The sequence below is a fragment of the Condylura cristata genome, unplaced genomic scaffold, assembly GCF_000260355.1.
Source record: "Condylura cristata isolate star-nosed mole 26May11 unplaced genomic scaffold, ConCri1.0 scaffold00025, whole genome shotgun sequence".
In the NCBI taxonomy this organism is placed as follows: domain Eukaryota; kingdom Metazoa; phylum Chordata; class Mammalia; order Eulipotyphla; family Talpidae; genus Condylura; species Condylura cristata.
The window spans coordinates 14,665,183-14,688,976 of record NW_004567126.1 but is presented as its reverse complement, the minus strand read 5'-3'; the positions used below and the strand labels follow the sequence as shown (position 1 = coordinate 14,688,976).

General features: G+C 52.8%; 1 protein-coding gene across 1 annotated transcript; it reads left to right on the top strand.

The window, feature by feature from the left end:
• On the top strand, nt 1–23,270 carry SLC37A2 (solute carrier family 37 (glucose-6-phosphate transporter), member 2). Its single transcript, XM_012729489.1, has 18 exons — nt 1–59; nt 12,408–12,489; nt 12,905–12,998; nt 13,094–13,172; nt 14,718–14,853; nt 15,172–15,248; nt 15,972–16,138; nt 16,666–16,703; nt 16,915–17,061; nt 17,361–17,451; nt 19,092–19,154; nt 19,474–19,559; nt 20,023–20,071; nt 20,250–20,323; nt 20,540–20,618; nt 20,741–20,838; nt 21,084–21,148; nt 22,749–23,270. Exons 1-18 carry the CDS (start codon nt 1–3, stop codon nt 22,762–22,764), a joined length of 1,500 nt encoding a protein of 499 aa, XP_012584943.1. The 3' UTR covers nt 22,765–23,270.
• The last annotated feature ends 524 nt before the right edge of the window (nt 23,271–23,794 follow it).

Genomic DNA, 23,794 nt, shown 5'->3' with positions numbered 1-23,794 from the left:
ATGAGGTCTTCCTTGGCTCCTGGTGTCTATTTCCTCCGCGCCTTCTCCAGGGACAGCTGGTGAGCAGGACTGGGGGCGGGAGGCGCCGCCCGGGAGCAGCTCCCGAGAGTCCGGCGTGGGAGAGCGGTACCGAGCCGCAGCCGCCCTCGGGAGACCAGACGGCCCCCTCCGGCCCCTGAGCGCTTCGGGGGAGTGCGGGAAGAATCTGAGCTCCATTCCTTAGGTGAATTCAGCCAGGAGACGGGTGACCCTGCAGGAACTCGGACTTACAGGCTAGGAAACTAAGGCGGGGGTCGTGGCGTTGCTGCAAATGAGACACGGAGGTGCTGAGCGTCTCTTGGTCCCTTTCAGCCTCAGGACACAGAGGCCAGGACTGAGGGGTCCTGGCGCTTGTCTTGAGAGGTTGCAGGCCCCGAGGACATCCCCAGGAAGGACGTGCCTCAGCCAGGAGCGGGGCTGCTCTTCAGCCGGGTGCCACTGGGAGCCAGCTGGTCTCCTTTGCCTGACCCCCGGGCCAAGAGAGGCACAGCGTGCAGGGGTGAGCGGCGGGGTGGAGAGGTTTCAGTTCATTCCCTGCAGCACTCTGCTTGGTCTGCACGGGCGTTTTCGAAAATTACATTGTGTTAATGGCTACCATTTACAAATTATGAAATTTAACTTAAGCAACTTTATAGCCTCTCTTTAAAAAAAAGATAATTCTATTTAGGTGATGAGGATTCCCTTTTAGATGGCACAGGTGCTCTTTAACGGGGAGCCTATCCCACACCCCAAGCTTCCTTCCTCTTCACCCTCCTGGGCACCTCCTGGCCATCTTTGATCCTCGTCAGTGCTTTCTGCTTGGTGGCAGTCCTCATAACTTCCAGCCTTCTTCACTCATCTCTCATTGCTTACTTGGGTTTTTTTTAAGTGGAATTGTTAGAAGATATTTTTCAGAAGAAGGGAAAATCGTGACTCTTATAGGGATAGAAAAACGAACACGAGTTGAAGATTTGTTTTACATAAAGTAAAAATTTGTTTCCTCATAGTGAACAAGTCAGGAGATGTTACAGTGGCTTCAAAAGAAAGTCTGGACAGTGGAGAGTAGGAAGTGATTGTTTAATAAGTAGAGTGTTTTCACTTTGGCAAGATGAAAAAGTCTTGGAGCTGGGTGGTGGTTGATGGTTGCACAATAGGAAGGTGCTTAACTTCATTAAACAACACTCCTGAAAAGGTTAAAGTGGTAAATGGTATGTAGATTTTACCATGATTAAAAATAAAGAATCCAAAGATCATTCTCATGTATAAATTGGAATATTGAAGCAAAACTGGTTTTTCTGCAGGTTGCAAGGGAAGACCATTGAAACGCTATAGTTCATAGACTTAGTCTATAGGACTTCTCAGTTGCCTGTTAGTCACTTCAAGGAATTGAATAGCTCAAGGTCAATGAAAGGCTAGAATCAGATAATCTGGTGGGCTATATTCTGGACAAGGCATAATTTTTCAGTGAATCCCAATTTTTTCCCTACAGTCTCCCCTGCTTTGATCCAAAATAGTCTGAAAGTAAGATTATCTTTGATTACAAAGTATGGTTGGTCTCCTTAGATTTGATCTGATTATTTATGTTGGTGCAGCAAGAGTATTAATTTACTAATTTACAAGATAGGCCTTGTTATGTTTTCTGTTGCTGGAGTCTTAGATTGGACATTTAAGAGCCTTTTATTATTTACTGTTCTGAGATTAAGAAGCCAAGCCAAGAAATTGTCTCCACTAGGTAAAAACCTGCTATACTTATAAATTTGGGCAAATTCCTCTCTTCATAGTGTCCCAAAACATACTAAGTTTCCTGGACCTGCCAGGACCTTCTTTATTCTCCTGTAAGGGAACACAGTAAGCCAGTTGTCTTGAAAGAGGTTATTAGTACTGGCGGCATAGAGTCAATCTTATTTCCTTAAAGAGGCTGGTTAGATCTGATTAAATGAGCATCGCTGTCAAAAATACAATATTCCAGGCAAGGCCTTGCTTGGTTGCATAACCAATATATCTAATGATGTCCTAGGGAAAAAAAACTCAACAGAGTCTTATTGAACTTTTGCAAATAACCAGATTTCTATGAAAAGCAAGAAGACTCACTACAAATTTCTGAATTCTGAGAGGTCAAGCTTGGGAGAATAAGATATTTACAAATGATTCATTTTGGTTGGGAGTAAACAGTAAACAGTGGTTGCAGTTTCTAGATAGCTTAGGAAAAAAGAGAAAGGGCTTCCTTAACATCCAGAAAACAGAACACAAAAACAGTATCAACATTGCCTCAAATATAAATGGCAATCATCCTTACCAGTTCGTTTAGCTCTGCAGGATTCTTTCTTATTCCCATGAATTTTGAGCTAGTAATCTCATAGACCCTTCTGCTGCCTAACTGGCTTCTGGAAATCCTGCCTCGCTCCACTGGTATCTGCTTAAAATTGTCCGAGTGATGCCATCACAAGCCTATCTGAGAGTCAGTATGTGCTGCAGTGCTCCTTGGAGACAGTTCTTGGATGAGCAAGGTAAAAACTCTGGCCTATACTGACTGTAGAGTTTGTAGGAAGCACAGAATAATACAAAAACTGCCTGTAGATCATGGAGACCTAAAAAGCTGCTGACCGACTTAATACTGATAAATTTCCAAAGTGAATGCTCTAGTGAGAATTCATGACAAGAATAATAAGGCAGCTGACAAGGAAATCTGGCCATTCCTAAGGTATGCAAGACAAAATCAGACCAAACCAAACAAAATGAAATTTAGACATGTCTAAAAATATCATGAAGCTAATGTCAAAGAAGAAAGTAAATATTGTATCTGGTAATAACAACAACTTTTATAGAGAAAAAGTATTTTGAGATATATAAAAATCTTAAGACTTAATTTGTAGCTTATTCCATGGATTGCTAAGAAAATCAACTAAGTCTGGAATACGTCCTTGACATCTATATTTTAATAAAACTTCATTGGAAAGGCTGATTGTACATTCCCAGTTGAAAACTAGAGGCCTCGAAGATGCTAGTCTCAAATGAAAGAAGTAAGATTGCAACCCAGGTAACATTTAAAATAATAGCTAAGTTCATGACTGGCCATTATATCATGACTGTCAGACAGATGCTAACTATTAGAAGCCGATGGTGAACCAAGAGGGTACAGAGAAATATGTAGGAATGTCTCATGTCATACAATTTCTAAAATATTCACATAAATAACTTATTATGTTCATAAAGTTAATAAGCAATGGCTGAGAGAATTCTTGATTTCACATTTTTTTTTTCATGCAACCTGTTTATAACAACATATTAAGTACACCTGACTATTTCTGGTACCTGTTCTTTCAAAAGATAAAAGAACAAATTTTTCTAATTTTCCAGGAACACTCTGAGATACCTCAAAGGTGGCTTTAGGTACAAAAGATATCTTGAAAGCTTTATTTTGTTTTGCTTTTAAGATTTGATTTGGGGAAGGCAAAAATCAAAAGTGGTTGGGGGTTTGAATGCTTATCTGGAGGGCCTGAGAAACATCTGAAATAAAAAGTGACAACATTACTTTTAAAAATAAAATAAACTAGAAGATAACAATTAAAGAAACTTAGTTTTTGTAAGTTTTGAAATCTTTATTTTAAAAAGTAAAGAAAATTCTTATGGTAAGACACAGCTTTTTTTTTTTTTTTTTGAGAAATTTTTCTGATTTCAGCAGAGAGAAAACCAAATTCTACTTTTGGATTGATATAATGTAAGATACTAAAGGAAGCATCACCTCCTTTTGAGAATAATATGGATAAAATACAAACTGAGCCGACTGTAGCAGAGTTTTAACATACTTGGCTCATAATTTGCACACACCTAATCCAAGGCAAATCAGACTCCTCCATCAACCTACGAATGTATCCATTCAGGTTTTGTCCTTCATTGTCCTGGTTGTTATTCTGGAACAGCCTTATTCTGGAGTCATATTTACCTTAGTAAAAAAACTTCTTGATTCTACTCTTCGCCAAAGTAGCATATTTCAAAGAAATAAGTTACCCCCGCCCTGCACCTCCCTAAGAAGGTAGCCCTCTGTAAACAGACTTATTTATTTATGCATACAAAGCTGGGGTACAGGCCAGAGGTGCAGGGGCTGTGAGAGGATTCACCAGACACAGAGTGGGGAGCAGAACAAGCCAATTGACGAAGTCCACTGCTGAGGGGAGCAGCGGGCGGGTCAGGAGAGGTCTGCCGTGCCATGTGGGTCACCTCCAGGGCGGGGATCGAACTCATGCTGAAATGGCTTTAGCTTCTCAGCGCTGTGCTTTTAACACACCGCACCACCAGGGAGGGCCTGCCCTATTCTTAAAACAGGATTCCCACTGCTCTGTTGGCCAACATTGCCAAGACTTCAGACAGATGTGACTGAAGTCCTCTTGCCACTGTCAGCGAGCTGTAGTTAGTTTGTCTGAGACTCCCTCTCTTCACGGGTAGGTCAGGTGGATTCTTGAGGATCATACTTGATCTTTATGATTGGATGGAGGGTGCTCAGGAAGTGTCCTTTAGATTCTTTCCCACATAATAAATTTAACGTAGTTCCTACTGCAGGCACATTACTATGTGGAGCTCTGAGGCATAGAAAGACAATTGAGAACTGGTCCTCTCAGAACTAGGGATCAGTCTGAGAGGGTGTGCATTTTTAAAATTTTCACTCTTACTGCTTCCACATGTCCCCAAGGAGGGGGTGTAAGCAGAAGTAAAGAATTCAGACATTCCTAGACCTTCCTGGAGCAGCTGTCTGGATGGAAGGTGTTTGTTCTTGAGCTCTGGATTCCTGGCCAGTGGGATGAAGACAACAGTAACGCTGCCTCCTAAGACAATTGTGAATATTAACTGAGTGACAACATATAACGTACTTAGTTCAGTGCCAGGCTCAGTATAAGCACGGAATAGACATTAATTATTGACTATTTTTCTACTTGCTTTCCTGCTACTTTGCACCAGGCATTGTTTCTTTTTCAGCCCCTGCAAGGTGAGGACAGGTTTCCCCACCTAACACGTGGATATCAGCCTGCATCACATAGCTAGTGAATGACTGAGCTGGAATTTGAATCCAGTGACACCCAAGCCCCTGGTGTTTCCACCGTCCTTCCCATGTAAGGGAAAGGGAGCACAGGACTCAGTGGAAGTGTCTGAGCAGAGGTCATGGAACTGGCAGATGCGTGGCGAGGAAGACACAGCCTATCCACTTAGGCTGGTAACATGTGCCTGCTGCTGGCAGGAACACAGGGTGCTGGAGGAACAGTCCCTGGGGGTGAGACTGAGGGGCAGGTGGCACAAGAAAAACCTTCAAAAATCAGTTTTTCTGAGAAATTTCTGCCCAGGAAGGTGATATGGTCCCTCCGCTATGTCAGACCAGGGGATTGCTTGTCCAGGGCCTTCCAGCAGGTCCCACAGCCCTGGGCCTCACCAGCACCCTCCTCTGCCCAGCATCGTGTGGGCACGTCTCCGGGGGACAGCTGGCAACATGGGTGTCTTGCCAGAGACGACTGTGGTTTGTGCTATGGCACTGGACCCACTTCCTGGAGCCCTGTGAAGGGGAACAGCTCAGGACAGGGAGAAAAGGAGCCTGTGGGAGGAGGGCCCAGGGTGACACAGCAGCTGGATAAGCAGGAACAGGGCCTTGGAGGAGACCGGGCAGGCAGGAGGAGCAGGAGATGTCAGCTCCCACGCGGCTGCTTACCTCACACCCTCGTATCTCTGAATGAGCCATGAAGGCCCAGGCTGGCTGGCGACTGCCCACTGAGTCGGTGGTCGGCTGACCTTTGAAGACACCAAGAAGACATAGGAGGCCGGATGAGCTGGACACTACCACACCCTGTGTTCCTGTCAGCAGCTTTCTAACAACCTTGGGAGGCAGGAGTTTATTCACTACTTGAAAGAACTTCAAATTGAGGCTGAGAGCTGCTTAACAACTTGCTCAAGCAAATCACCCAAGGCCACACTAAGTAGCAGACCCACAAATGAAGACTCAGCATCTTTGGGGCTCAAGTGAGCATTCTTTCCTCTCTTCTGTGGTGATCTCAGATTGGGGGTGCCCAGCTGCCTAGTGGTGTTGGCTAGTTTTCCTGGTAGTGACAGAGGTTCACAGAGTGAGGACCACAGAGAGGGCGCCTTATAATGAGCAGAGAGGCTGCTCAGAAAGGAATGGAAGATTCTAGAGGAGAACCTGGAGGCTAAGCCCAGTCCCCCTGCCCCCACCCCTTGGGGTCAGACCACAGTGCAGAGCTTGTGACCTTTGGTCTCCCCTCCCCCGGAGGCCCCTGATGGCTGTCTCTCCCCCAGCTGCCTCTGCACTTCCTCTTCCACCCCACTGTTTCCTCTTTTCCTCGTGACTGAGCAGACTGGTGCGCTGACCTGGCTTTTGATGGGGCTGTCTGACTCTGGCCCCGTGGATGGGTCTAGAAGGCAGTAGGGTTTTTTTAGAGTGGTTTCCATGGTTGGCCAAGGTCTCATTTCTTCTGGTCAAGTACTTGTCTGGTTCTAGTCTGTACTCGGGGCTCCCCTGCTCAGCTTCCTTCTCTAAACAATCTAGCCTACATTTTCCTATATATATTTAAAAAAGGTCATTCTCTTATCCAATTTATGTACCCCATAAGTTCCTCGACTCCCCATCAGAAACCCAAGTTCCCTTCTCTGAGAGGATCTTGGGGCCAGGCGCTGAGTCACCTTGACCTCTCAGCAAGTGCCCGAGTCCCAACTGGAGGAAGGATAACGGGGCAGACTCCTTGGGCTGGCTCTCTGCCCAACAGGGCCTGCGCCCTCAGTCCTCAGGAGCCTCCCACCTGGCCTGTCCTTGCCCCATCTCGTTAAAGGCCTGGCCCGGGGCTCTGCCCTTCCTACCAGGCTGTCTGGTGGCAGTGCAGGGTTTGGCAGGGGTGCGATGGCACTGTCACCGCTGGCCCTGTTCTTATTATTCCCGGACCTCTGTGCTTTTCAGATCTGCTGAGCCCCAGAACAGGCACATCCGAAGACAGGCCAGCAGGTTACATTTCCTCAGGGCAAGTGCTAAGGTCACCACAACCACAACCAGCCTGGCCTGTCACATGGGCTGAGCAGCCCGACATGTGCTGACAGCTCCCGGTTGAAGCAGGGGTGGTGGGGATTAGTCGATGAGTGAGTTGAAGGCCTTAGGTGGGGGTAAGAGCTGTGAGCAATGTGTGCAAAACAAGGAAGGCGGATGCAGGGGTGGGGTGACGGGTAACTGGGTCTCTTTCCATCATTCCCTAAGGTCAACATCTCTCTGCTATCATGTTTTATTGTGCTGGTGGTAGTAGCAGCATGTCCTTTGGGGATTTTTTTTTGTTAAAAAGATTTATTTATGATTGCATACAAGAATTGGGGTACAGGCCTGGGGCTTGGGGGTGAGAGGATCCACCAGAGTGGAGAGCAGAACAGGCAGATTGACTTAAATACGTTGCTGAGGGGAGCAGCTGGAGAGACAGGAGAGGTCTGCTGTGCCAAGTAGGTCAGCTCCCTGGCCAGGGATTGAACTTGTGCTGCAGTGGCTGCAGACAGCTTCATGGTGCTGAGACTTAACCCTTGCACCACCAGGGAGGGCCCAATTTTGTTTGTTTTTTATCTGTGGCTGCCTTAGCACACATTGTCTTGTTCCTGCCTCAGAACCTTCCTAGTGCAAAGTCTTAACAAGGTTGATAAAGCTATTATCGCGCACCTTCAAAAAATAAGTTGGGTTGTCAGCTAATAGTTTAGAGATAGCTAGTCTACCTCTCTATCTGACTTGGTTACTCAGTAACCCATGTCCATTGTGGGAGGTGGGACCCTGAGAAGGCCACATCTCGCTAACAAAGACCTAGAGGGTCATGGGGCAGCCAGCCCCACCTGGAACAGTCTGGGGGCCTCGTCACACACGTCCCTTGGTCCCTGGTGTGCTAGCTCAGCCTGGCCCGGCACCTGGGCTGCCATCCGCCCCTGCCACCCTTGACAAGCTAGACAGCGCCCAGCTGTGTATATTCCCGCCCCCCTCCCTTCTGAGGCCTCTTGATTCTGAAGAAAGGGTGTGTGAGAAGAGAAGTGAAACTGCCCCCTTCTTTCCTGTGAGCTACTGTGCGTTTGGCAGCCTCAGCCTCAGATTAGCCAGCCCTTACCCGGATGGAGGCCTCCACCTCAGATTAGCCAGCCCTTACCCACTTTGATCTGCAGTATCTTAGCCTTTTACTCAGGACAGCTGCCCAAGTGGAAGGAAGAAGCTGTGCCCAGGTAGCTCATCGCTCCACCACTCGGGTCCAGACAGCAATCCCTGAGGAGGCCAGGCCTAAGCCTAGCACCTCACAGCACAGTCGAGCACCCTGTTGTGACTGTCTTGGGGCCTTGCTGTCAGGTTTGCCACTGGTGTTGGGTGCAGAGCTGGGAGAATAATCAATTCGAGCCCAGGCAGGTCTGAGCTGGCATCTCAAGAGTCAGGGTGTCGGTGCGGACCCCTACCCATCCTCCTCTGCAGGGGGGGGGCAAGCTTGGGTGGACCCCAACATATGAGAGTCTGTGCTGAGTCCCATCGCAAGGCTCCCTGTAGTCACTAGAACCTCCTAGAGCCCAGAAGCTGAGGACCTTCATAGCTTCAGGACATCTTTGTGTTCACCCAAAACAGGCATGTGTCACCAGGAAGCAGGGACACTGACCTACAGATTTGTACCTTCAAGATGATTCTAGGGCTTGAAACCCTGGCCACCCAAAGGAGTTTGGTGCCAAGCCTCACACCCACTTGCTCCTCATAATAGAGCAACACAGGCTGCCTCATCCCCCTCCAACTCTCCCTCCTCTGAAAATATGAGTTAATAGTAGCTGTCACTTTTTTTTTAAGGTTTATTTATTTATTCATACAGAACTGGGGTACAGGCCAGAGGCTCAGGGGCGGTGAGAGGCTTCACCAGAGACTGAGTGGGGAGCAGAACAGGCAGATTGACGAAGTACACTGCTGAGGGGAGCAGTGGGCGGGTCAGGAGAGGTCTGCCACGCCATGTGGTCACCTCTGGGGCAGGCAGGAATCAAACTCGCACTGAAGTGGCTGCTGCCAGCTTGCAGTGCTGTGTCCTAACCCTGGGCCACCAGGGAGGGCCCAGCTGTCACTTTTAAGTGCTCACCAGATGTCAAGAACAAATAAGACATATCATATGCATCATCTAACTACCCTGTCCGTAACCCTTAATGGAAAGGTGATAAACACCCCACTTTTTCATATGAGCCAGCAAGTTTAAGGAATAAAGCCAGGTTTTGATCTTCTCTGATCCCTATGTCCTTGCTCTTCTCTTGTCTAAACATCACCACCACTTAGTCTTGCTGGGATGTGGCCGTGTGCCTGGGGAGTGACCGTTACAGAGACTGGCTCTGCCTTCAATGAGGAAGCTACCTGGGGTTTCCCAAACAATCAACAGGGCAGAAAGCTGGGTCTTCCCTTGGTTTAGTTTGGGTGGTGTCTGACCTGGAAAATCCCATCAGTGAGCTTCCATCATCCTCACCCTAACCTCCACAACTTGGCCCTCCATGCTTTGTCCCTGACTCGTTTCAAGACACCTCTGCTACACTTGGCTCAGTCCCACCTTCCAGACATCCTGAACCATGCAGAGTTCCCCAAACAGGTAGTGTTATTTCATGCCTGTATGCTTTTGCGCACACAGTTCCCTCTGCCTGGCACCCGCTCCCCACGCCATCCCTGGTGAAGCGGGGCCCTTCCTGTTTGCTTTCGCAGGTCCTGCTGAAGCCTTGTCTGGGAATCTTCTCCTGACCCCACTTCCATCCCCATCAGCCTCCATGTCCCTGCTTTGTGCTTCCCTGTGTGCAAGGCTGCCCTCTGCCCACACCCCAATTCTCTGTCTCCCCATTGCTAGGTGAGCCCTAGGGGGGACAGAGATCTCTTGTACTTCTCGCGCTTATGGCTGGATCTCTAGCACCTGCCTGACATTCTGTGGGTGAGAGAGCAGTCTGGTTTCTGCCAGAGACAAATCAATGATTCCCACATGGCTACAAATGTGTGTGCAGTTGGGGTATAGCTTCTGTCGGCCCCCCAACTTCCCCCCCATCAACCCACTGGGAGAGAACTCCAGATGGAGGGGCCGTGGTCAGGAAGATAAGGAAGAACTCCTGGCAGTCAGGAGAAAGGCGGGGTGTCTGCAGTTCCTCATGGCTTTGCAGGCAGTGGTGCTTGGGGTCGAGGCAGGCTGGGGTTGGGAGGAGAGGAGGGGTGGTTGGCAGCGGGCCCCTCATTGGCTCTGACCAGTCCTGAGAGGGCTCAGTATGTCTGCCAACGTGCGATCTGGTTTCACGAGCAACAGGTCTCCAGGGCTGGCAAGGTTCTTGGGCCCTGTTATAGGAGAACAACAGAACCAGGGTCTTGGCCGGACTTCAGGGATCCTTCAGAGGCAGAGATGACCTGATCTGTCCATATTGTGAGTGGCTGCATCCATGTGGCAGTCAAGGAAGGCTCAGCTGAGCCCCGGGATCTTTAAGGTGGCCCAGGGACAAGGATGAGGGTGATGCTGTGTTTACCTGTCTTTGGGGTCAAAGGGGCAGCTGAGGAAGAGCACGGAGGCAAAGGGGCTCAGCACTGTGTTCCATCACCCCGTAAGTTTCAGACGCTCCACGGGCTTGCAGCTTTTTTCCTGGATCAGACAGATTGGCAGGCAAGGGGACCTTGTTATCTGCAAGGCTGTTTGCTCTTGAAGCTGCTCTCTGGGCATACACCCCAAATTGAGACACTTTCTCCCAGAGTCTGCAAGGCCCTGAAGTCAGACTCATGAGGCCTATTGGTGGGACCCAGAGGACATCAGCAACAAGCTTGCTGACCACTGGGCCTGTCACTTGGAGGAGCCCAACTCCCCAGAGAAGGCAGGTTGCTGGGGGACTTCTGCCATCCATCCAGCACCCTCAGCATGGTGGCCAGGGAGCCAATTGGGGTGCGGAAGATGGTGAAAAGCAGACTGCAAAGCTGAACCTTGTTCTTTTTTTTAAAGATTTACTTATTTATGCATACAGAACTGGGGTACAGGCCAGAGGGGCAGGGGCAGTGAGAGGCTTCACCAGAGACAGAGCGGGGAGCAGAACAGGCAGATGGACAAAGTACTCTGCCGAGGGGAGCAGGGGGTGGGTCAGAGAGGTCTGCCGCGCCATGTGGGTCACCTCTGGGGCGCGGGGGATTGAACTTTCACTGAAGCGGCTGCAGCTCGCTTGCAGAGCTGCGCTTTAACCCATTGTGCCACTGGGGAGGGCCCCAGAACCTTGTTTTTAATGGAATGGAGAGTCACTGAACATGTTTAAGCCAAGGATGAGGGGCATGAATACCTCCATTCTCTCAAGAGCAGACCTCAGAGGTGAAATGAGAAGGGGCCTGTGATCCAACCTGAAATCTCTGCTGCAGTCCCCTTCACTTCACAAGAGGGCACCGTCATGACATTTTGGGGCAATGAGTTTGGGTTTTAGAGGCAGATCCCTGAGAGGCCAGAGAGAGCCTTCAATGTCCTGTCCACGTTCGAGAAAGCGGGGTGGAAAGGACTTCAGGGCTCCTCCTGCCCTTCTCCCCCCACCCCCTGGGCTTCTGGGTCTCTCCTGGGCTAGGGTCCATTTGAGGTCTATTTCACATGCCCTTCCTGGTTCTTGCTGCTGCCTCCACTCAGCTGATGCTGGGCAAGCAGACAGTGACTCAGGAAGACATTGAGGCCCTTCTGCGATCCTCAAGCAAACGGGAGGGACTGGAGGTGCAGTGGAAACTATAGGGGTGTCCAGCTGAGCTGTTCTTTCCATGCCAGATCAGTGCCTGCGTGACAATGGGTTGGGAGGGGGCACATGTGATGTGTGAGCCACAGGTGGAAAGAATGAGCCTTCCGTCCGGGGGTATGGCCTAGTATGGGGCTAGGAAGAGGACCTGGGTTCTGTCAGGAGCCTTCCTGCTGCTCACACATTTCTGACTCTAATTGGGCTGAGGCAGGTGCTGTGTCTGCTGAGTCCTGGCTTTGGAGGAGTATTGAGCTCACTTGTCTGTCATGCTCCCACCAACTCCCTCCATTTCTGGTATTTAATAAGTACCTCTGCCTGCCCCCGCCCTTTCTCATACACCCCATACACCAAGGCCCCTGACCCGAGGGAGCTCAGAGAACAGCAAAGGCGAAGGAAGTGGCAGTATGCTACATGGGTGCCAGTCAGATTCTTGTGGAGATTCTGGAAGTGGGACCACAGAGATAGGTGCCCCTGAACCACCAATGGGCCCTGGCTTGTCCCTTGCCGTGGGCCTCTGCGCCAAGGAACGTGTGTCCGATGTGGAGCCTGAAGACTGGATGGCGCTGAGGCTCTGGGGTTGCCAGAGTGAGCCTGGGCCCCATTATCAACTGAGCCCCTCTTCCTGCTGACGTGGATGCTGGTATTTCCTGCAGGTTCCGAGGTTTCATCCTGCTGATCACCTTCTTTGTCTATACCTGTTATCACATGTCCAGGAAGCCCATCAGTATTGTCAAGGTGAGGTTGGCCTGGAAGTAAGGAAGAATGTGGGAGAAACATTAGAATGTTCTAATGTACAGCAGAAACAGTAGAATGTTCTGTGCTTCAGCCCCAAGCCACACTTAGCATGGTCGCCATGATGGCCCTTCACCTGGCCAGCTCCTACTGTTAGTAGCGCTTTTCCCAGGCAAGTTTCCCCAGGTGCTCCAAGACGGTGTCGGTGGCTGTGCGTGTGGAAACTCTGAGCCACCTGACTTCAGCTCAGAGCCCCTTGACCTTCGCTGAGGGTCTGATGTGGCCACTGATCCCTGTCGTCAGCGCCTGTGGGAAGAAGCAGGGCGGCAGTGGTGGAGAGAGAGCTGTGGTCGGAGGTTTCTGGTTCCTCTGGGAGCTGGGTGGGCTCTCAGGTGACCCCCCACCATTGCCTCTCCAGAGCCGCCTGCACCAGAACTGCTCACAGCAGATCGACCCCATCAACAGCACCCACAGCTCCAATGACACCACGTGGTGTAGCTGGGCTCCCTTTGGTAAGGGCAGCGGCCCCTTCCTGCTCCCCAGGGAGCGTGTCCAGAGTTGACGGGTCCTGTGCAGTTGCCTTTCTGTCTCTCCCTTCTGCTTTCAGACCAGAGCAACTACAAGGAGTTGCTGGGGGGCGTGGACAATGCCTTCCTCGTGGCTTACGCCATCGGCATGTTCATCAGGTAAGAGCAGGGAGCCTGGGCTGCTCAGAGCGGCTGCACCCCTTGACTGGTGGGGCAGCAGCAGGGCCGTCCTCCGGCTCCTTGGGAGGAAGTGTTCACAGGAGGAAGCGTTCTCAGGAGGAAGCGTTCTCACGGACTGTGAGCCTCAACTTCCCATTCCTTGGGCACCAGCCTGCTCCTAGTACAGACTCCCTGGATGCTCCTTTAGAGTTTATTGGCTCAGAAGCCAGTGTGGGTGGGAGGGGCTGGAACAGCGGGTCCTGCCCTTGATTCCTGTGGGAATGTGGTCCGAACCCTCCTGGGCTGGGATCAGGGCTAGGCCCACCCCGGCTGCCCAGGACTGATGTTAGCACCGTGAGCGACGCATGGTTTCTACGTAGCAAGTGTGGGGCTGTTACCTGGGATCACTGATGACCAAGACAAGTCGCCATTTTTAAAGGGTTCACAGCCTAATGGGGTGACTGAGACAGTAGCAGGTGGCCACAAAACAATGTGGGGGCTGGGAGACAGGTGGCTGCAGGGCACTCTGGGAGCTCAGAGGTCGGCACTTGGTCCTGGTTGGGATTACAAAATACACAGGGGCTAGGGAGGCTTCTTGGAGGAGTGATGCTTGAGTGGTGTGGTGGTGTGGCCGTGGAGGAGGGCATAGAGAAGGAACAGCCTGGGCAAGGGTGAAGCTGGTGGGAGGTGGGGGGTGGCTGGTGTTAAGCCTGCAGGAAGTGGTAGCAAGAGATGGGGCTGATGGGTGAGGTTGGAGTGCCGGTGGGCAGAGGAGTTGAAGGGTTCCCCAGGGCTTCCTGTCCAGATTCACCTTTCAGGGGGCTCATTCTGAGGGTGACATGAGAGCAGATCTGAGGGAAGGCAAGAGGGAGGCCTGGCGGTGTGAGGGCAGGAGCCAGTGAGCCCAGGAGAGCAGTCTAGGACAGCAGAGACCAGGCTGGTGAGTGGCTTGGAGGTAGACGGCTTCAGAATGGGTGGGCCTCGGGGAGTGAGCTTGAGGGGGAGGGAGGGGGGAGGGATGGAGAGAGCGCCATGGTTTGTGGCTGGAGTGGAGGAGAAGGACAGTTATTGTTATTTATCGAAGGGGCAGGGTGGGGGATGCAGGCAGCAATCTGATTTTAGAGTGCTTGTTGCAAAAATGGGGGCGCATCTTAGTGAAACTGTTCAGACATGGTCCTGAATCTCTGGGGAGATCAGACTTACGATTGCAGTGGGGCCTGTTTCACGTGTTGGTGATAGTTGAAGCCATAGAGTGATGCAGAAATTGCTCCCCAGAGAAGATAAATGAAGAGTGGCCCCACGCTGGCAGGAGCTGGGCAACAGTAGCCTCTCAGAGACCATGGAGTGAGCACGGCAAGGATTAGGGCCACACCCAGCAGAGTGCCGGTGAGGGGAGAATGAAGCTAACGGTCCTGTCGCCTGGCCAGTGGTGACGCAGGTCACGAGGATACCCCGGCTTGGGCCTTCTCGTGGCTCGGTGGTGATGTGGGGAAGACGCAGTGGCAGAGCTGAGATTAACTGCAAGTCCGATTCTCTCCTCTCCAGTGGGATTTTTGGGGAGCGGCTCCCCCTCCGTTACTACCTTTCAGCCGGAATGCTGCTCAGTGGCCTTTTCACCTCCCTCCTTGGTCTGGCCTATTTCTGGAACATCCACATGCTTTGGTACTTCGTGCTCATCCAGGTACAAGTCCTCCCCTGGCACTCAGGCCTTCACTCCCAGGCAGAAGCTCTGCCAGCCCTGCCCATGCACCCAAGGCAGATTAGGAGGAGAAGGGACCCCATTCTTTGGCTCAGTGACTTTGCACTGAGCAACCACCTCAGGCCCCTGAGAAGGCTGTGGGGTCAATCTATGCTGCAAAGATCCTTGGGCTAGGGGAGACTCATCTGGTGGGACTCAGGGTGTGGAGGGCTGTGTTACTGAGACTCAGCCTGGGCAGGGGCAGAACAGGGAACTGGCAGCCCGGCCTGAGCCTGCTCACTCACCCCCTCCCCCCTGCAGATCTGCAATGGACTTGCGCAGACCACAGGCTGGCCCTCGGTGGTGACCTGCGTTGGCAACTGGTTTGGGAAGGGGAAGTAAGTGTGATGAGGGAAAAAGAGTGGGGAGCATCCCAGGAAGCTGGGGGTCTTGAGGGTGCTCTTGTGGCCCCTTAACATAATTTTAAGGTAAACATTGAGAAACTTGTCTCCATCCCACTGATTTTCACGTGCTGAGGTTCAAATATTTCAGCAACTAAAAAGCAGTGCCAATTATATCATGGGAAAGGCCTTAACCCCTGAAGAGGCAACCTTAGTTATACTTTTCCTTTATAACAGATGGGTTCCCTTTGGGCATGAAGACAAAAATGCGGCCTAAAAAACTGCATTTATTTTTCTTGAACTGGCTTCGATGTTAAATGGTGTGTGTGTGCGTGCTTTAGACCAGGCTTTCTCGGCCACGGCACTATTGCATTTGGGGGCTGGAGAGTTCTTTTTTGTGGGTGCAGCACCTACCTGCCTAGAAGCCAGTAGCACACCCCAATGTGACCATCAAAACACCTCCAGACATTGTGAGGTGTTCCCTGGGGACAAAATCACCCCCGCTTGAAGAAGAGGAGACTGGGCACCCTCAGGGTAGTGAGGGCGCCATTTTGAAGCTCTGTGGGAGCCCACAAGGTGAGCCACATCCCAGGCCTTACAGCAGCTCCTTGAACTTGGTGGGGTGGAGGGTGGGGGGCTGCTGTGACCTACTGCACCCCCCTGTTTCACCTCTCCTGCTCTTCTCCCCACCTCTCCTCTGCTCTCTGCCCCTCACCCCAGACGGGGTCTCATCATGGGCATCTGGAATTCCCACACCTCGGTGGGCAACATCCTGGGCTCCCTGATCGCGGGCATCTGGGTGAACGGGCCGTGGGGCCTGTCATTCGTGGTGCCTGGCATCATCACCGCCACCATGGGGGTCATCACCTTCTTCTTCCTCATTGAGTGTGAGTGGACACCTCCCTCCCCGGGGGTCCTGGGAGATGGCAGCGGTCTGGTCTTGATGTTGAAGGATCAGCAGTGTGACAGCCTCAGTTTCCCATTTATGAAATCACTAGAACCACAGCTATCTCCTCAGGTTGTTGAAACGTTCAGACGATGGAGTCAGGGTGCCTGGCCCATGGTGGGTGCTGGACAGAAGTGGGCTGACTCTGGGGTGTCAGAGGGCTGGTGGGTTGAAGGGACTTTCTCAGAGTGAGCAGCCCCCACACTCGCTCACTTCCCACTTCCCTGACAATGAAGCAGCAAGGCCACGTAGCAGGGCTGCTTGTAGTAAGAGAAGGCGATCAAGGCCAGGTAACAGGGCTGCTTCCCTGAGGCAGGAGTGACAGAACTGGTTGTGAGAGTCAGGCCTGGAAATCTGGTCTCCTGAGTCCTGATCATGGGCTCCCTGGGGCGGGAAGCACACTGGTCACCCGGGGGTGGGGGTGAGGATCTGTCCTGCTGACAAACTTCTTAGAAAGTTTTTTTCCAGACCCAGAAGATGTGGACTGCACCCCTCCTCAGCACCACGTGAGCACCAGCCCCAGCCCCAGCCCTGCCCTGCAACCCCACCAGCAGCGCACCTCCAACAGAGGACTGGGGAGTCGGAGGCGGGTGCTGCGCCCTCGGGTTCACCTCTGTGGGTCCCCATCTTGGGAGCCCCACCCTCCATGAGTTCACCCTCAACCTGGTGGAAGGTGGCCCAGGGACATGCCCACAGCAGGGCCTCTTGTCTGCTCAGGGCGGCCCAGAAGAGAGCCAGGACAACCTCGAGGAGCCTGGGACTGGGCACTCCAGGGACAGCAACATGGAGACGACAGCCGGATGCTCCAAGGAGCCAACGCCAGAGCCTGCTGCCATCAGCTTCTTGGGGGCGCTCCAGATCCCAGTGAGCAGGGCGTGGAATGGAGGCCAGAGGGAGGCTCTCTAGATTGTTCTCTTGGGCATCACATGACGGGGATGGTCAGGGTGATCTCTGGTTCCCAAAATTTCTTTAGGTGAGATACTTGGGCTGGAGAGTCTCTGGGAAAGGGTCAGCTGGGAGACTTGTCTGGGGTCAGCGTTTAAACAGCAGGCACCTGCTTTTACTGAGATTGGATTTGTGTGGTGTTGGTGGAGAGTACCAGAAAGCTCCGGTAGACAATGTTCTCCAGCACCCCTTTCCATGTGCCTCTGTTGCCGCTGCAGGGTGTGGTGGAGTTCTCTTTGTGTCTGCTCTTTGCCAAGCTGGTTAGCTACACCTTCCTGTACTGGCTGCCACTCTACATCTTCAATGTGGGTAAGTGAGGTGACGGACGGTCTCGAGGGGAGGCGAAGCAGAGGCGAGGGAGAGTCTCGCGAGGGAGGCCTGGGCTGTCTCTGCAGGCAAAGGACCTTGTTCTGTGATGCCATGCTAGAGGCTGGGTTTCTCTTGGACCCTCCTAGGCCAAAAAGCATTATTATTATTTTTTAAAGATGTATTTATTCATGCATACAGAACTGGGGTACAGGCCAGAGGTGCAGGGGCGGTGAGAGAATTCACTAGAGACAGAGTAGGGAGCAGAACAGGCAGATCTACAAAGTACACTGCTAAGGGGAGCAGCAGGTAGGTCAAGAGAGGTCTGCCGTGCCATGTGGTCACCTCCCGGGTGGGGATCGAACTCATCCTGAAGTGGCTTTAGCTTCTTAGTGCTGTGCTTTAACCTGCTGTGCCACCAGAGAGGGCCCAAAAGCATTATTTTTTAAATGGGAAGCTGACACTTGTACACGCCCCCCCGGGACCCTGATTCCAGTCACCTCTCCTCCTGTGGCACAGAGTTGGGGGTTAGGAACGCAAAGCTCTTTCCTGTAGTCCTCCCTCCCTTCTTCTCTAGCAGTAAATAGAGGAGCTCACCTCATATGTTTGGCCTATCGATGAGTGGCTTTGGAAAATGCGAGAAAAGGTCTGCACTTTGAATACTTCCAGGAGTGCCTTGCACCTGCCCCAGCCCAAGGAAGAGGGCCTGGTGTGCTACCCCCACTCCTGTACCTGGGGTGAGCTCTGTGACCCTTACCAAGGAGACTCCGGGAGGCACAGATGCCTGGTGCTTGACCGGCCCACTCGGGACCTTCTCTCTGCTGCCTCTGCCCCTGCCCATGCATGTCCATGAGGAGGGGACAGGTTCCTGGTTGGAAAGGAATCTAATGCCACCTGCCCTGGTCTCTACCTTTCCATTGGCGGGGTTGGCCTATCAAGGAGCCAGCCGGAGCTGCTCGCCTGTCCACCGCCTCCACCCCCGTGGGAGGGCCACGGCTGCCCGGCCATAGTGTTCTTGCTTCAAACAGGATATGTGGGGATTAGTCAGGGCCAAACCTCAAGCTGTAACTTGCCCGCCGTTCTATCTGAGGGCCTCTCTCTCAGGTAGTGGCAGGGCACCGGGCGGCTCTGTGGCCTTGTTTTGTGGCCTTGGTGCTGACATTAGCGTATGAGTCAATGTGGAGGGTTGGCCTACAATTCAGCTCCTGGATGTTGCTTTTTCTAAGGACAAGGCCAGGACCTGAGAACTCCTTTTTCCTGTTTATTAGCAGACTTGATGGATGTGAAGCGCTCCTGGGGAGGCCCGGGGTTGGTTGGCTGAGGCTCAGTGGCGACAGGTGTGCCCCCAGCGGAAAGGGCTACTCTGAGGTCAAGGCCATCCTGCAGGGAGTGTGCAGGAGAGGGAGAGGGAAGAGAGGGCGGGCAGGAGGGGGAGAGGGCCAAGAGGGTGGGGAGAGGACAGTGAGGGTGTCCACTGCAAGCTCACGGTGACGCTGGCCCGTCACCCCGGTGGGTCCTTACTCCTTCCTCAGCAAGGTGACGGCGGGACAGTGTCAGCTGCTCTGTGCGGACTCTTTGGCCATGGCACTTGGAATATTTGTCCTGAGTCCCCAGGTTTAACCCTTTATTTGTGCTTTCTACAGCTCACTTCAGTGCCAAGGAAGCTGGAAACCTGTCCACCCTCTTTGATGTTGGTGGCATCATAGGTGAGGCCCTGCTCTGCCTTAGACTCACCCCCAAATCTCTTATGGGAGTGCAGAGAGCAGGGACCGGTCCCCGGGAGGTGGCCTGGAAGGGAAAGTGGCATCAGCGAGAAGAGGACCCGGCTTATTCTGAATCTGCTCCTGCCTGGTTGGGTGATCCTGACAGACAGGGCCCGAGCTTGACCTCCCTGTAAGCAGTGGGAACGGGGAGGGTTGCAGTGGGAGAAGCCCTGCTGGTTCTCAGTGGCTGGACCAGCGCGAGGCAGGTGTGAGTGGAGGTGGTGGTGGCCCCGGATGCAGGGCGAGTCGGTTTGTTTTCCAGGTGGCATCATGGCCGGGCTCATCTCTGACTACAGCAATGGCAGGGCCACCACCTGCTGCATCATGCTGATCTTGGCAGCCCCCATGGTGTGTGTGGCCTCAAGGGCGAGGGGCCGTGCCTGGGTGTGTGTGTTCGGTGAACCACTATTGTGTGCATCCTGGGCTTTAATGCACATGCCTGTTGTGTTAGCGTGTGTCTGCCCTGTGCACAGCTGGGCGGGGGAGAATTCAGGGTTGAGAGGGCCAGACTGGGTGTTTTGGAAAGGGGTGGGTTACTCTTGTCTTGGTGGAGAAGGGGGAGACCAGGGAAGACTAGAGATGGAGGTTAGACGAAGAGAAGACTTTCTGGAAAAAGGGAAATGCCGGGGAACCATGTCTTAGCTCCTCCACTTCTGGGGCATTTCAAGAGTTCTGGGTGTGAGCAGGAAAAGGACAGTGACCTTAGGGGCTCCAGGGCACAGAGGCTTGTCCCAGACATCGGGGCTCCAGTGTGACACAGGCGGTGGCAGGGAAGCCTGGGTGTGACGCGGCCCTGCCCCTTCTCCCACAGATGTTCCTGTACAACTACATTGGCCAGAACGGGATTGTCAGCTCCATCGGTGAGGCAGAGCTGCAAATCCTGCCCTGCCGCCGTGGGAGGGCACCCCCATGGGAGCCCGGAGAACAGCTGGGGGTGTGGGTGGAAGGCACCCAGAAGCAGGGGCCCAGCCTACTGCAGGGTAATCTCCACCTCGCGTGGCCCCTCTGTCTCACCGGCTGCCTCTGTCCCTGCCTCAGCGATGCTGATCGTCTGTGGGGCCCTGGTCAACGGCCCTTACGCACTCATCACCACTGCCGTCTCAGCTGACCTGGTAAGCAGGCCCCGCCTGGCGTCCTGGCCCACTGGCCCACAGCCCTCACCCAACCCTGGTCTGCAGGACTCTCTCAAGTCCCTCAGAATCCACCGTGCACCTCCCCCAGCTTTCCTGGCAAATCTGAGCCCCCAGGGCTTCCTTCCCCTGTCATCCCCTGCCCCAGTCCTGTCCTGTCACTTGCTTTGGGCCTCTGCACTCTTCTGCTCTCCCCAGGGGACTCATGAGAGCCTGAAGGGCAACGCCAAGGCGCTTTCCACGGTCACGGCCATCATCGACGGCACTGGTTCCGTAGGTCCGTCACGGTAGCTCCGGCGCCTGCTTGGGCCTTGTCTTGGGCTTGCTCCTTGCAGTCCCTGCTCAAGTGGGCAGGGTGGGCAGGGCCGGGCGGTGCCCTCTGACCCTGTGCCCACACAGGCGCTGCCCTGGGGCCCCTGCTGGCAGGACTCATTTCTCCCACCGGCTGGAACAATGTCTTCTACATGCTCATCTCTGCCGACATCCTGGCCTGCTTGGTAAGCATTTGTGGGGCACAGAGATGGGTATTGAGGGGTGGCTTGTCTTGCCAGGCTGGAAACACTGGACATCACACACAGCTGCCTGTTGCCCAGCTCCCTTTTACTTCTCGTGGGTGACTCCTTGTCCAGTGACACTGGCCGGCCATTGCCCTCCCACTGGCCCACTGGTCACATAGCCCTGGGGCCTATCACGGGGTCCATACTGATGTGGCCTCCCTTGCCTCTGCCGTGACGCCCTACAGTTCCTCTGCCGGTTGGTGTACAAGGAGATCTGGGCCTGGAAGACATCCCTGAGCAGAAACAGAGGGTGAGTCCTCCAGAAGCCACCTCCCCTCACACGTGTGTGGGGCATCAGGACATCTGCTCGCCAGTTCACTTGCGTGAGCCAGCTCCAGGCCAGCCCAGGCCCACTAACCTGTCCTCTGTTGTCCCCGTGTGTCTCCATAGCTCTAGTCTGGCCCTCACCCACCCACGGTAGTATTTTCCTCCAGTCCCATCACTTTTGTGAGTATTTTCTTCAAATCTGTAACTAAAGTGCCGTTAGAAAGGACTCTGCGTGCAAATCCTCTCCTCCAGGATGATTCCTCCCACCTGCTCTATTTTCTTGGGGTCAGTTGCAGAGACGCTGAATCTGGCCAGAGCATGATGCTTGGGGAATGTCTCCTAAGGGGTCAGAGCTGCCAGGGAGGTTGGCAGCCTCTTCCCGCCTCTCCCCTGTAGGTCTAGACTGGGCTTTAGATGCACCCCCCAGACAGAGGAGGTGCAAGGCCAGGGATTTGGTTCTTCCTCTGAACTCAGTGGGTGGCAAGTTCAGAAAAACAAGGGAGTCTGGCCCCTCTGCTTGGGGTGTGGGGAATAAAGCAACTGCTAATCAGACTTTCTGGAACAAACTTTGAATCAAGCACTGGTGGTGGTCTGGTGTGCTCTCTGCCTGAGCCTATGGTGGTGGGTGCAGACATTGCAGTTTGGTTAGTTTCTGAGCCCAGCGTCATTGATCTCGAGCTCAGGCCTTGCTGGTCCCCCTCAGCAGGAGGCTCTGGTCACAAGGAGCTGGCCAGAGCAGCGGAGCTGGTCAGGATGGTAAATGATTGAGGAAGTTCTTCGGGGTCCAGGTCGCCAGAACCCTATCAGTTCACAGAGTGAAAATCTGAAAGCAGGAGGGACCCACAGTGTGTGCCCCCTACCTGCCCGGAGGGAGGAGGGAGCAGGGGCAGTCGACTCTAGGCCTCAGTGCTCCTTCAAGTGTGTCCCTGAGCCAGGCCTGAGGGGAGGCTGGGCAGGAAAATAAAGCAGCAGGAAAACAAAGAATGAATATTTAGGAGACAATTATCTCCTCTATGCCTTGAATTGAGGTTGACTTAAATAGCTTACCTCGGCAGCAATCTTGAGAAGTCGACTAATCCCAGCAGAGCCTGAATTTGAACCCAAGAGTGAGGGGGTTTGCTTTTCTCTGTTCTGCTCTGTCCTCAGCTGGGCCCTCTGAGGAAGACCCGCGTGAAGGCAGCAGAGTAATTTGCAGGGACAGAGGGAGCACTGGGCCAACCCCTCGTCAGTGCTCACATTCATTCGCTATGAGACATACTCCCTGAATCTTTGCACTTTTGTGTGAAAATGGGGATACTTATCCCTAAATACCTGACAGGGTTGATCAAAGGCTAAGGCAAGCTGGGACATGCGTCATTGCTTTGTAAAGCTGTCAAATGTAGTACCAATATTGTAATGTTTTTAATATAATTCTGACTTGCTATTCCCTGCTGAAGAGGTGAAAGGGAGTCCTAATTAGAGGGAGCAGAGATGAAAGTTAATTATTCAGGGACCTTAGCAGCCTGCTTTCTGTCCCCACCATGGGGCAGGAGCTTATTAAGCTGTGTTTCACCTCTTCTGTCTCCTCTCCCCTCTTCCTGCAGGTATAAAGAAATATGAGCCCCTGATTGGAAGAGAAGCAAGGAGGACCGGCAGCACCCTGGGTCCCAAAGTGCTCCCCCAGGGCACAAAAATGGAAGCTGCTACAGAATGGACAGTTGTTTCAAAGCCTCTTAAAGAACAGGATCGGCCCAACCTAGCCCACAGGCTAAGGAACCAGGACATTCTCCATGGGAAGGGACTGCCCAGTGGAACTTCTAGAAACCTTAGGGCGTGAGTTTGGAAAGGACCCGCTGAAGGATTGGGGGTCAGAACTGAGTGGTGCCTCCATCTCACTGAAGGAAGGAGATGCTTGGGCTCTTGCTTGTTCAGAATCTAAGTCCCAGGGCAGAGGCTCCGCAGGGGCAAGGCCTGCAAAAGGTTCGTGTGTCCTTCCTGTGTTCATGTTAACCTCTGTAATCAGACTGTGCCTATAGATGTTATTTCAACGCTGATCTGCTTCTCTTTGTCCCTTTGTCTGCGAACTCAGTCTTCCCTGTATATCACCCCAACCTGGACCCCCTGCTCTGCCCTCCACTGGATCCTGCTCCCGACCCCTGAGCCATTTTGATGAAAGCATGGCTGCTGTCCCGGCCTAGGAGAGGGCGAGGCCAGGAGGCGCCTCGGGTACCAGGTTTAGTGGAGGCCTCTCTTCTTGGAAGGGCCCTTGCCTGACACCCCCCTTTGAAGGCAGGGATGGGTGAGGGGTGGGCACAGGGGGGCATGATACCCCGTGTGTATTAAGTGTTGGAAAAGGAAATGCCAGTAACTGTCAAAGAGTCACTGAGCCAGTTCTGCTGGAGGAATGGACACAGAAAGAGAGCTGAACGCAACACCAGGGCACGGGGCTAGCCAAGAAGATGCTGCCTGGTTCATTAGAGATCTGAGCCTATCTTCTCCCCACAGTGTTATCACCCTGACATCCCCAACACCCAAATCCTAGCTTGCTGCATGCCAGGCAGGCTCTTGTCATTTCTGGTTGACCTCTGAAGCAGCCATGGGCACGACTCTGGTTTTTTTTCTTCTTAAATTTCTTTCTTTTTTTTTTTTT